The 12470-nt window shown below is 46.8% G+C and overlaps 1 protein-coding gene across 2 annotated transcripts in view; it reads left to right on the top strand.

The window, feature by feature from the left end:
- Positions 1 to 12261, top strand: part of ACY1 (aminoacylase 1) — a 29305-nt gene extending 17044 nt beyond the window's left edge. The window contains exons 4-14 of one of the 2 annotated variants that reach the window (XM_056858507.1): positions 64 to 158; positions 788 to 864; positions 5025 to 5114; positions 7303 to 7359; positions 9697 to 9770; positions 10003 to 10052; positions 10604 to 10748; positions 11128 to 11196; positions 11484 to 11563; positions 11907 to 11967; positions 12078 to 12261. In XM_056858507.1, the coding sequence (XP_056714485.1) occupies positions 64 to 158; positions 788 to 864; positions 5025 to 5114; positions 7303 to 7359; positions 9697 to 9770; positions 10003 to 10052; positions 10604 to 10748; positions 11128 to 11196; positions 11484 to 11563; positions 11907 to 11967; positions 12078 to 12242 (963 nt within the window). In that variant the 3' untranslated portion in view covers positions 12243 to 12261. The remainder of the gene's footprint in view (positions 1 to 63; positions 159 to 787; positions 865 to 5024; positions 5115 to 7302; positions 7360 to 9696; positions 9771 to 10002; positions 10053 to 10603; positions 10749 to 11127; positions 11197 to 11483; positions 11564 to 11906; positions 11968 to 12077) is intronic. The other variant, XM_056858515.1, reaches the window with a different exon arrangement.
- Positions 12262 to 12470: the final 209 nt, after the last annotated feature.

Genomic DNA, 12470 nt, shown 5'->3' with positions numbered 1-12470 from the left:
TGTTGCCTAGCTTTGTATCCTTTGTCTTCTAAGGGTGCTTTTTGCTGCTTTCCTTTCCTGCAGGAGTACTGGCGCTATGACCCCTTTGCAGCTTTCAAGGACTCTGATGGAAACATCTACGCACGCGGAGCTCAGGATATGAAATGTGTTTCCATTCAGTAAGTCCAGCCACCTGTCCTGTCACATCTGTGCCATATAGGGAAATTTTCCTGTGTTAATTAAAAGGGCTGCTGTGTCAGTTCCGCACTGGAGAATGATTGGGGTTGGGGGGAGGCACAGCTGGAGAGAATCTTTCAACCTTACCACATTAAGTAGTCATTTTAGTTACATCCACATGTAGAATGGGGTGAAAGACAGTCATCAAAATAATCTTATGACTTGCTTCAAGTAGCTTTTACTAGTCTGGTACCTTTAAAGAAAACTGAAATAAGTGGCCTGCTAGACACAACTGCAGGCTGAATGATATGTTGTTGTTTTGTGATTGGGAGTGGAAAAGAGATGTTTGTAACCATTGGAGCTGTCTTATGTATGAAGTATTTAGGAGCAGGTTGCTTCTGCTTTGGCCTGCAAGGCATGTCTTCGGAATGATGGAATTCTGATCCATGTTTTTGCTAACTATGGTGATCCTTATTCTCCCCTCATCCTCTGCACAGCTTTTCTTTAAATCAGATGCTTCAACTCTTTCATCATTCGCTTCTCTGGGCACAGTCCTGGCTGAATGTAGGTCAAGTATCTCTGGGTCCCCAGAGGTTCTGGCAACCACTAAATAAAACCTCTCTCTTGTTAGGTACATAGAGGCCATCCGGAGGCTGAAAGCTGAAGGGAAACATTTCCCACGAACAGTTCATATGAGCTTTGTCCCTGGTAAGTTAAGTAATGGGATATAAAGATGCAGCCAGTTGTTTCCTGGCATCTGTCCAAAGTGGTAGTGTGAGCAGCCCCGCCTGGGCATGCGCTCCTCCATGCCCCGGGGTAGTCGTCTGGAGAGAGGGCTGTGGGGCTTCCTCGGCCTCAGACCATTCCGAGGGGGAATCGGAACTGTCTTCCCCCTCCGATAAAGGCAGTGTCGTAGCCCGCGGAGCTCAGGCAGCAGGGCAGACGCTGACTCGCTCCTCCCTGGCCTCCGCCTCACAGCCTCCTTTATCCCCGCCGGCTCCCGTCCCACCCCCTACAACCCCCTTCCGGACCCGCCCCCAGAGTCCATATAAGGGCGGGAGAGGCTTGTGCCCGCCTCCTCCCTCTCCACCCGAACACGCAGGTCCCGTCTTCCCCGACCCAGCCCCGGACGCGTCCGCCCACCTCCCAGCTGGTTGCCGGGCCCTTGAAGCGGCTGCGGGAGACTGCCGCTGTTCAACTGGGCTCTTCCTGGTCTGGGCGCCGTCCTGTCTCTGTCGGCTGGCGTCTGGGGGGTCCTCGGGACGTTTGCCGCCTTTTCCGGTGAGGACCCTATGGGGAAAAGGTAAGGGTTGGGTGGTGCCTCTTTGCAGCCCCTGGGGCTGGCGTTGACTGCGCCACGCCCTCCGGGACTGCCGTCCCGCCCTGCAAGCGGGCGAGGACACGGAGGGGGCTGACCTGCCCCCCATCGCATGGACCTCTTTGTGTCCCCTGTGGAAGCGGCCAGTGGCCTCGGCCCGTGTTTGGAAAGTCCCGAGGCGGCCTGGGCAGGCCTGGACTCGGGACAGGTAGAAACTGATAACGGCTGAGCTGGAGATGAGGAGACTCACAATGCAATCCTAAGCAAAGTTATGCCCTTCAAAGCCTGTTGGTTTCAATGGACTTAGAAGGGTATAACTATGCTTAGGACTGCTCTGTTAGGCTCTTTGGATTTGGGGATACTTTCACCAGAGGCAGTTCTCCATTAAGCCAAGAAGCAAATATCTAAGGAAATGCATAGAAGCTAGGAAAGTATATCTGTTCAGCATCTGTCTGCCGCAGTCTGATATCTCTATTACGTGGGTGACATCTATTTTCCACTCCCCCAACCAACCCATCCCTTCTGTCTTCACAATGTAACTAGTTAGGCAGCTCAGAAGAATAAAGCAGCTAAACATACCAAGACTTGCAAAGTTACATTTCATCTGGAGAGAAAATCATAGAATTAGAGTTGGAAGGGGCCTCCACAACGAAGGAAATTCACAGCTACCTCCTCCCTCGCACACACACACACCCAGTGACCCCTGCTCTATGCCCAGAAGATGGCAAAAAAAAAAAAAAACATGGAGGAAAATTGCTTCCTGACCCCAAAGTGGTGATCAGCATTACCCTGGGTAAATTCAGATTTATTAATATGGTCGACTGACCAATCATGAATTACCCTGGGTATGTAAGAAAGGGCCACAAGAGCCAAACACTGACGTAACCCTTCCTGCCCTCCCTCTCATCATCTGCCTAAGTTCACAGAATCAGCATTGCTGTCAGATGGCCATCTAGCCTTTGCTTTAAAACAGGGGTGGGTAATGTCAGGCCCGGGGCCCGTTTAAGGCCTGCAAAATCATTTGGTCTGGCCCTTCGTGGGTCCTGGCAGATCTCTGGCTCAGAATTATCTAAGACTGGTGATCTGCCCCCTCCCACGGACAGGAATAGCCTCTGTTCAAGGCAGATGTGAGTTTGTTTTGCTGAGAAAAGGAACCTTTTCCCCCCTTGCAGCAGAATCATTAGCTATGGAGCTGCTAGGACCGCCCAAGAAATTGTATTAACTCTTTCCCACCTGGGCCATGGAGAAACGTATTCCCTCTGAACTACAAGAGGACTGGAGGCGGAAGTGGCGACAATGGAGGGGTTAAAGGGGGCAGGGCCAGAATGCATGGCCCGCGAATGATGTTATAAATATCCAAATGGCCCTTGGCGGAAAAAAGGTTCTCCCCCTTGCTTTAAAACCTCCAAAGAAGGAGAACCACTACCTCCTGAGGAAGCACCTGTTCCACTGAAGAACTGCTCTAACTGGAGATCTCCAGGACTTACAACTGATCCTCACACCACAGAGGTCGGTTCCTCTGGAGAAAATGGCTGCTCTAGAGGATGGACTCCATGGCCCCACTGAGGTCCCTTCCCTTGTCCAAACCCCACCCTCCCCAAGCTCCACTCCCAAATCTCCAGAAATTTCCCAACCTGAAGTTGACAACCCTGGGTCTGCCTCCTGACAAAAGAGAGTGATACCGGATGAGAGAACAGCCTTAGAGATCATCACTTCCTGGCAAACTATAAGAAAAATTAGATATATAACAAACGTCATTAGATATATAACAAACGTCATACTAGTATTCCATCCAAATACTTGCCAGGGTTGAGGCTGAGAGTGTGTGACTGGCCCAAGGTCCCCCAGCAAGTTTCCACAGCAGAGTGGGGATTCGAACCTGGGTTTCCCAGATCGTAGTCCAACACTTTAATCACTACACCTCGCTGGCTCTCTTCTTTTTTTCCTAGTCTGACATTATAACCACTACACCCCACAGGCGAAGTCAGGGAAGTGGTTAACCCCCCTGTGTTATTTCACAGTTGGAATATTGTCCACCCTCCCTGTCTGTGCTGCTGGCATTTTCCTGGCTCCTTGTGATGAAACCTTTGCTTCCACTGCAAAAAGCAAAATATTGTTGAACTAATGTGTGCCAGGATGACGTAATTCCCTTAATTTTTGGCACTGCAAGTCCCACCATCATCCTGAAACAAGTGGCCAATTTTGGGACTCCTAACTTTATTTTCTGATGAGTTATACGTGCCACAGACAATCATTGCTTCCAGTGCAAAAACGAAGGTGGGGTGGAGGGTTCTGGGGCCCATGATGTTCTAATACTTTTACATTTGTCACTGCAATTCCCACAGTTATCCTGAAGCATGTGGCCAATTTTGAGGTGCCCTACCTCCATTTGTAGATGAATTATGTTGGCCAAAGTCAACCATAGCTTCCTGTGCAAATGGAGGGGGGGATTTTGAAAATAACCTAGGCCAGGATGTTCTAGTTCTCTTTGATTTGGGCACAGCAACACCTGCCATCATCCTGAAGCTAGAGGCCAATTATGAGGGTCCTAACTTTATTTCTGGAGCAGTTATGACTGCCACAAAGAAACCTAGCTTCTAAAGCCAAAACGGGGGGTGTGTGTAGTTTCTGGGGATTGCACAGGCTAGGTCTGATTCCTTTCATGTTTGGCAGGACAATTCCCATGATCACCCTGAAGGCACGGGCCATGATAAGCTTTATTTGTGGATAATGGTGGTGATTTAAAATCCCACTTCTTTTCCATACCATTTGCTCCCATCTTCCCTCCTCTTTTATCCTCTTTGCTTAGGTGCTCACTGTACCATTCCTATTCTTTCTGTAGATTTTAAAAGAGTAAGAAATATATATGCTTGATATAGTATCATGTACCTGTATTTACAGTTTAGGAAAAAGAGGCTGAATCCCAGCTCCAGAGGCAACAATAGCAGCTGGCGTTCATTCACTCTGAATCCTGCCATACACACGCAGGCTGTGTCTCATCTCCTTCCCCTCTTAATAACCCCCAAAAAGTTCCCAAAGGATTGGGGCCTTTTGATGTTTGGCTGTCCAAGAGTTGCTGCAGAACAGAGAGGGCCGAATGGGGTCAGAACTTTAGTAGCTGCTGGTGGTGGCAGTTTTGTCTCTGGAACTCTTTGATACAAAAATAGTTGTCTTTACAGGTATGCAGTCAGATATTGCTGACCCAGTAAAATATCAGATATTTCCTGGATCGGATCAGCAATATTCAGTACGATGAAAGTTTTCCTAATATTTCTGGGGTTGGGGTGGGGCACTTACCAAATTATAATTTTGCAGAACTGCTATTTTGTATGGGAAAGTCAGGATGGCTAGTATCAAGAGAATTGTTGAATGCAATTCAGAGAGAGGCTCATAAAAGCAACTCTTCTTTTGGGGTTGTCTTGGTTGATTGTCAGTTGGTTTCAAGGAGCAAAAGCATTTTAGGTTCTTGTTGGGAGGTTTGAGTTGCAATGGGCTCTGGAATCTATAGATGTGGTGATTTTTCTTATCTGGCCTCTCTGTTTTTATGCAGATGAAGAGATTGGGGGCCATAAAGGAATGGAAATGTTTGTGAAACGACCAGAGTTCATGACTCTTAATGTTGGCTTTGCCTTGGATGAAGGTGAGAGCTGATTGGTTTGGAACTGGGGAAGTGATTCTTAGCCTGGCTTGATTCATGTAGAACATTTATTGCGAGAGGTTCCTTTCCTTTGTTTGTTTGCTTGTTATTTTGTATCCCGCCCTTTCCTGACTATAGTCCAGCTCAGGGCAGCTAACAACTACAAATACAGTAAAATTAAAATAACATACTATATACAAATTAGACTTAAAAACCTTAGCCACATTAAAATTCCAGATGGCACCTTTAAAACTTTAAATAACAGTTCCAGGAATAACCAATCAGAATAATCAGTAAAAGGGAGGGGAGAAAAAAGGAAGGAGAAGAACAGAGAAAACACAAAGGGAAACTACTACAGGGATGGGGATAGGGGTAGGAAGGCCAGCTAAGATGAAAATTGTTGCGCTCCTCAACCATTAGGCCTGTGGAACATCTCAGTCTTACAGGCCGTGTGAATTGAGCCAAATCTTGCAGGGCCTGGGTCTCACTTGATAGATAGTTCTCCCAGGCTGGGGCCAGAGCTAAGAAGGCTCTGGCCCTGGTTAAGGACAGCCAGACACTTATTTGGCCAGGGAGCACCAGCAGGTTGTTAAACCCTCCAAAGAGCGTTACACACCACTGGTATCAGGCGAGACGGTCCCACAGGTATAATGGTCCCAGACCGTTTAGGGCTTTAAAGGCCAATACAAGAATCTTGAATCTGATCCGGTACTCGATCTGGAGCCAGTGCAGCTGGTGGAGTACTGGTTGAATATGCGCTTTCCATGGGGTCCCTGTAAGGACCCTTGCTGCCACATTCTGGACCAGCTGGAGTTTCCAGAGCAGCCTTAAGGGTAGCCCTGCGTAGAGTGAGTTACAGTAGTCTAACTTGGAGGTGACCGTTGCATGGATCACTGGGCTAGGTCAGGGCAAGACGGGTAGGGCACCAGCTGCCTAACCTGATGACGATGGGAAAATGCCACTCTGGTTACAGGTGACCTGAACCTCCTTCAAAAGGGAAGTCTAGCATCACACCCAGGCTCCTGATGGTTGGTGCTGGTGTTAATTGCACACCACCAAGAGTTAGGAGTCAGTGTCCTAACCCTGGATCTCTCCAGCCCAGCCACAGCACCTCTGTCTTTGATGGATTCAGTTTCAGCCAACTCTACTTCATCCACTTAACCACAGCCTCCAGACACCCGGCCAGTACATCTGGGATGGTGTCTGTCAATCCATCAGCAGATACAGCTGGGCGTCATGTGCATATTGGTGACAACCCTGCCCGAAACTCTGGACTAGCTGGGTGAAGGGTGCATATAGATGTTAAATAACATTGAGAGAGGATCACCTCCGGAGGGACCCCACAAACCAAAGGGTATCGTGGTGAGACCCTCTCCTTGCGCTACCCTCTATCCCCAATCTTGGAAAAATGAGACCAGCCATTGTAAGACTGTCCCTCGCAAACCGGTATCGGCGAGATAGCGAGTCAGAAGATTGTAATTGACTGTGTTGATTGCTGCTGTAAGCTCAAGTGGCATTTATTCCATTTATACCCCTTCTTTCTTTCATCATACAATTCAAGGCAGCATGATAAGGTTTCCAGGTGGTCTCTCATCCTAGCAGTGCCCAGACTCAGTCTTGCTTTACTCCAGCAAGTTTGCCTCAGACCATACCATGAGGCCAAGGTTACAGTTTACAAAGCTATACAAAAGGAGAGAATTACAAGTAGGGGAAAGGAAAAATGAGCTTTGCAGCACTACCAGAGGGGCAAAGCCAGCAAAATTCTTACCCACACTATTGTCTTTTGAGGGCTGCAGTGAACCCCTTCCCCACCTCATCAACCTCATCAACAAATGTCAGCTGTCAGTGAGGGCAGGTGGGAATTTTTGATGTCACTAGCCCGTCCATCTGCTTCCTCTCTGCTGAAACGGTTCTTGGTGGATACCTACTACTTCAGTATTTATTTCAGTCTGAGAGAGATGAGTCTTGTTTGGACACAAGCTTGCTGCCATAGAAAAGGGAGAATTCTGCCCCATTTTGAGACGTGGGGATGGGGGCATTTTCACCCGTCTGAGATTAATGAATGCCTTGGCCACGTAGCTGATTTCAGAGGTGCCATTGCTGTGGCTTCCTTGTTTAAAAGATATTACAAAAAGCCTACTGTATCTTCTAGCTAAACCCATTGTCAATTCTATCTTTTGTTTCCCTGAAGGCCTGGCTAACCCATCAGACACCTTCACTGTATTCTACGGCGAGAAATGCCCATGGTGTGAGTAAAACGTGGGATTCCATCTTGTGTGAAACTGCAAAGTCACTGGTCCATCTTGTTCTGTATCACCTACTCTGACTGGCCGTGGCTCTGCAGGCTCTTAGGCAGAGCAAGATCTTTCCCTGCTCCTGCTTCCCAAGAGCCTTTTTAGCTGAAGGTGCCAGGAATTGAACCTGGGACCTTCTGCATGCAGCGCATGTGTCCTGTCACTGAGCCAGAGCCTCTCCCCATTTGTAGTTTCCAAAAAAACATGGCTTACATCTATTTCTTGTTATACTTTTTAAAAGATATACATCTTAAGAACGGTACTAAAAATGTAGATAAACTATAAGAAAACTCACATATGTGTGTCTTTCGCAATGAATGCATGAATTTTTCTAAACTATTCTGGAGTTTCTTCAGATAAACCATAAGAAAATTCACATATGTATGTCTTTCGCAATGAATGCATGAATTGCATTCAAACTGCTCTGGAGTTTTGCCTTTCATGTGTCATAGTTGTGAAAAACACCTATGTAATCCTTTAAGATTTTCATCTTCTTGGGGGAGCCAAAATAGATAATTGGGCCAGCTTCCTGTTCGCATTGGGCTGGAATGTTAAGATTCTTAGCCACAGATGTTTTTTACTTTTCCAATACATTGTGCTCTGTGGATTTATAGTTTCCCTATTGGGGTGTACTTGGAATATAAGACTCTCTCAGGGACAAACTGCACGTGATGTTGGAATTCTGTGATGGGAATTCCAGACGTGTAACATGCCGTTAAAGAGCAGCTATGGAGATGCCCATGTATGAAACTTGGTCATGGTGCTGAGCAAGCGGGATTAAACGTTTACCCTGTCTTACTTCTCTGATCAAAATGCCCCTCACCAACAGCTCTGAATCCCAGCAGACAGCCACAATAAAGGAATCTCTCCTTTCCCCTACTAGGACTTAAAGAGCATGTGGGGAGCTATTTCCAATTGGGCAGCATCGGGGAAAGGTAACACCCCTTTCCCAGTGGAATGGCCTTGATTCAGATGAAGGGGCCCCATGGCTGCTTTATAGGGCCATGCAGCACATCTGGAATTGCAGCCACAGAAGTCCAGCTTTGTGTTGCTTGGCCCTTAGTCACATCTTTTTTTAAAAGTGTTTTTATTTTATATTATATTTAATATTTAATATTATATTATTTATATTTATTTCATATATTTATATTTATTTTATATTATATTCATCATTCTAGCAGCTTTTGTAACTGCCTCTGTTGAACTGTAACTTTATGAAGTATTCATATCTGTATCTTGCTGTCCGTGTGTGTCCAAAAGTTGACATTCATGCATAAACCCGGGTGATTCTGCACCTTTTAAAATGAATATTCAGAAACTGAGAAATACACCAGTGGGTATTGACCATCAACTAAACATAAATGATAACATTCACTGATGTATGTTTTAAAGGTAGAAATATGTGTATGTGCCGTCAAGTCACAGCTGACTTATGGTAGAAATATAGATATGTTCTAATGGGAGACCCAGCAGTTGAATTACATAGCCATAAAGATGCGCTGGAGCTGTTGGTGCCAAGACCCTGCTTCTCTCGCAGCTGGCTGTGCCCTATTCTTTTGCCCATTAGCAGCTGCTTTCTTCCGATCACTTTCTTAAATCTTTCAGTATAAACATTTGCATACAGTTCAGTTCTTTTAAACAATATATTTTGCTTACTCAGAGAACTTCTGTTTTTAGTGTGGCTCTCAGGACCTAACTCGATGATATACTGGAGCTAGCTCCACATTATGAACTAGAAGATACCCTAGGAGTTCCATGTCAGGACCTGCCAGTGTTTTTCTTAAGGCTTTTACCTGGTGTCCTGGGCCCAACTCAGACTGGGACCATTGCACAAGAGGAGGGTTTTTTTAAGCATCCCCCCTGCACTGTTTCCCAGTCTAGAATGGCCCCAGTGGGTTACACTTTGTCCTGTTATGAAGCTTGTGTGTACTAACCAGTACATGTAAGTCTTCATAACAGGGCAAATAGCAGCCTCAACTGCTTTCAAGTGTGGAACAAGTCTCTTCCCCCTCATGACTGAGTCCAGTGTTATAACTACGATACCACAACACCTTCTCTCACAAAGCTTAGTGAATTCTTTAGTCGCAGTCATTCCCAGTGATGAAGGAAGTGCCTATAGCCCACTTTTCAAAGCAGACTGTCTCCTTGTCAGTGGGAAGTGATCATGACCTCTGTACATTGAAAGTTATGCCGGAAGTGGTTGTGGCTCCCTTTCTAGCTGGGCAACATGAGGCTGCTCTGCCTGTTTTGCTTGCTTTTCATTTTGCTCGTCCTCTCCTTAATACTTGCAGGGATTAAAGTGAAAGTAGAGGGGAACCCCGGACATGGATCTAGATTCATTGAGGACACGGCTGCTGAAAAGCTGGTAAGACAGTGCCCTGTAAAGACTAGAGGCAGGGTGGGAAGAGAGGCTGCTTATGTGAGGCCACAGAAGAGAGCAGCCCATGAGAGCAGATGTCGGGCTATTTTCATAGGCATCATCTGCACAAGCCATAAGCACTGGCTCGGGGAAGCATAGACTTGACATCATCCAGGTTGTGGGCATCTTGCTCATATGAACTGTATTTGATTTGACTCTTGTACTTTCTTATCCACAGCACAGAGTGATCACTTCCTTCCTAGAGTTCCGAGAGCATGAAAAACAAAGGTGAGGGGAGAGCCTGTAGGGTAAGCCAGATTTCCCTCCCCCCCCCCCCCCCGACTTCCTCCGGGGCTTACTTTCATGCACTTGTGCTATAAGAGTAAGGTTCGAGTGCAGGGCATAAGCTTTCAAGAATCAAAGCTCCATCAGAAAGGACTTGAATCTTGCTCTTCTACTGCAGACCAATGTGGTTACCCCCTGAAACATATGCCGTAAGAGCAGCTGTGTTTGTCTGCAGAAGCACTAAAAGAAGAAAAAGTGTTTTGGGAACTCAGAAATGAAACTGATTGTGACACGGCTCTTCCTGTGCAGGCACACACTTTATCAGATGCTTGAAGTGGGCTGTTCTTTAATCACCAATAGTCATCTGACTGAAGGCGGAGTCCACCACATTGAAGTTTTGCTTCCTACATCTGCCATTGACAGCCTGTGTGACACTGGGCCAAGCATCCTCATTTGTTTGTTGCTTAGTTCATCTTTTGTATAATGAAACTGGGAACTGGAGTAGCATAATCACTATGAAGGCGGAGTGAAAGACTGTTTTTTCCTTCACACAGGTTGAAATCAGAGAAGCACCTTACCTTAGGCGATGTAACCTCACTTAACCTAACCATGTTGAACGGGGGCATCTCCTTCAATGTGGTCCCTTCTGAGATGTCTGCTGCCTTTGACATCCGCATACCACCCACAGTAGATTTAAAGGTACAGTGGAGAAGCAGGTAGAGAAATGATGACCAATTTTCAAACCGTGAGATTACCTACTAGGAGCTGCCAGGAATGTGTCTTGGAATGTGATGCATGTAGCTGTATTTGCCAGAGTCCTTCACATTTAAAAAAATGTTGAAAAACATGTTATAAGAAAGTTTAGACCATTAAGAAAGATCTCTCCTTGCTTTGATTGCAATTGATGGTATAATGGTTTCTTGGAGCCCTGATTAGCTATGGCTGAGAGAACTGGAAGGACTGGTCCTGAGGCCCAGGCCCATTCTACCATCCTTTGTTCTATTTGAGATGGAGCATGAGCTTCAGGTCATTCCTCCAAATACAAGAAAGCCTCACTTTTCCTTGGTTTGTCTTGCAGGCATTTGAAGAGCAGCTCACAGCCTGGTGCCGGGCAGCTGGGGAAGGTGTTACCTATGAGTTCCACCAGGTAACTGCAGAGAGGAGGGAGCATTCCAGCAGCCTGTTGCTGTCCCGTAGACTCAGGAGCATTGTTCAGTTCCTGTTTTTTTGACTCTGCTCTCTACTTCACGGCTGCTGCAGTCTCTCCGCCCTGTTTTGTCTCAACATGGCCACCCTTCTGTTCTTCACTGTGCCCCTCATTCTCTTGCTCTCCTGCTGCTGCTTCTGCTACGCCCTTGCCACAGACTCCTGCACTGTGGGTGCTCCATTGCTGCCTCCTCTGAGCTTTACCTTCTACCCTTCTCTTTGGCCTAGAAATACACGGATCAGTCGATGACCTCCACAGAGAAATCTGACCCCTGGTGGAAAGCGTTCAGTGGCACCTGCAGGGACCTGTGAGTAAGATGCCGTATCTTCCCCACTCTTACTCTTTGGGTCCATGTTAAGGCTGGTGACTATTTCGTTTGCAAGACACAGAGGAGGCAGAGTCAATTGGAGGGGGGGGGGGATTCAAGGCATTCAGAATAGATTCCCCTGAGCCTGCATAAAGAACAAGGGAGTTGACCAGTGACCCTGAGCCTTCCCAACACCTCCCCTGTTCTTTCCTATGAGGTGTCCTCAACTCCATTATAAAAATGTCCACTCTCTGATGATCCTGCCTTCAAGCACCATAGAAACAGGAAGAGCAGGGTAATGCAACAGTGGGAGCTACTTGTCACAATGTCTCTGTCTTATCAGGAATATGAAACTGAAGTGTGAGATCTTTCCTGCTGCTACAGACAGTCGCTATATCAGAGCGGTGAGTTACAAGTGTAATTTCCTGTATCTGTCTCAGTAACTTGGTGGCTTCTTTTGTACTTTGTTGAGGTCTTGTTTACTATGGTTACTTCTCCTTCCGCTGTATTGCAGGCAGGCCACCCCGCAATTGGCTTCTCCCCCATGAACCGCACCCCTATACTGCTGCATGACCACAATGAATTCCTGAACGAGCAGATCTTCCTTCGTGGGATTGAGATCTACGCCCACCTCATCCCAGCCCTGGCTACTGTCCCTCCTCTACAAGCAGAGGCCTGAGCGAAGGTGATAAGCGAAAGGCAGCTGTCGGAAGGAAAAAGACAGAGAAAACCAAAGAGAGCGAGAGACAGTTGAAAAAAATTTTCCTGTTGTGACACAGGACCCTCCTAGGAGGTTGTAGGCCTTAGATATTTCATTTGTGAACTGGTGACTTGGTTAAGTCTGCTGGTATCCCAGGACAAACTGTGGAAACCCAGCATCCCTGAATGGTGCCACCAGGGGTAAGGC

The sequence above is a fragment of the Euleptes europaea genome, chromosome 1, assembly GCF_029931775.1.
Source record: "Euleptes europaea isolate rEulEur1 chromosome 1, rEulEur1.hap1, whole genome shotgun sequence".
Taxonomy (NCBI): Eukaryota; Metazoa; Chordata; class Lepidosauria; order Squamata; family Sphaerodactylidae; genus Euleptes; species Euleptes europaea.
This window is presented reverse-complemented; position numbering and strand designations above follow the sequence as displayed.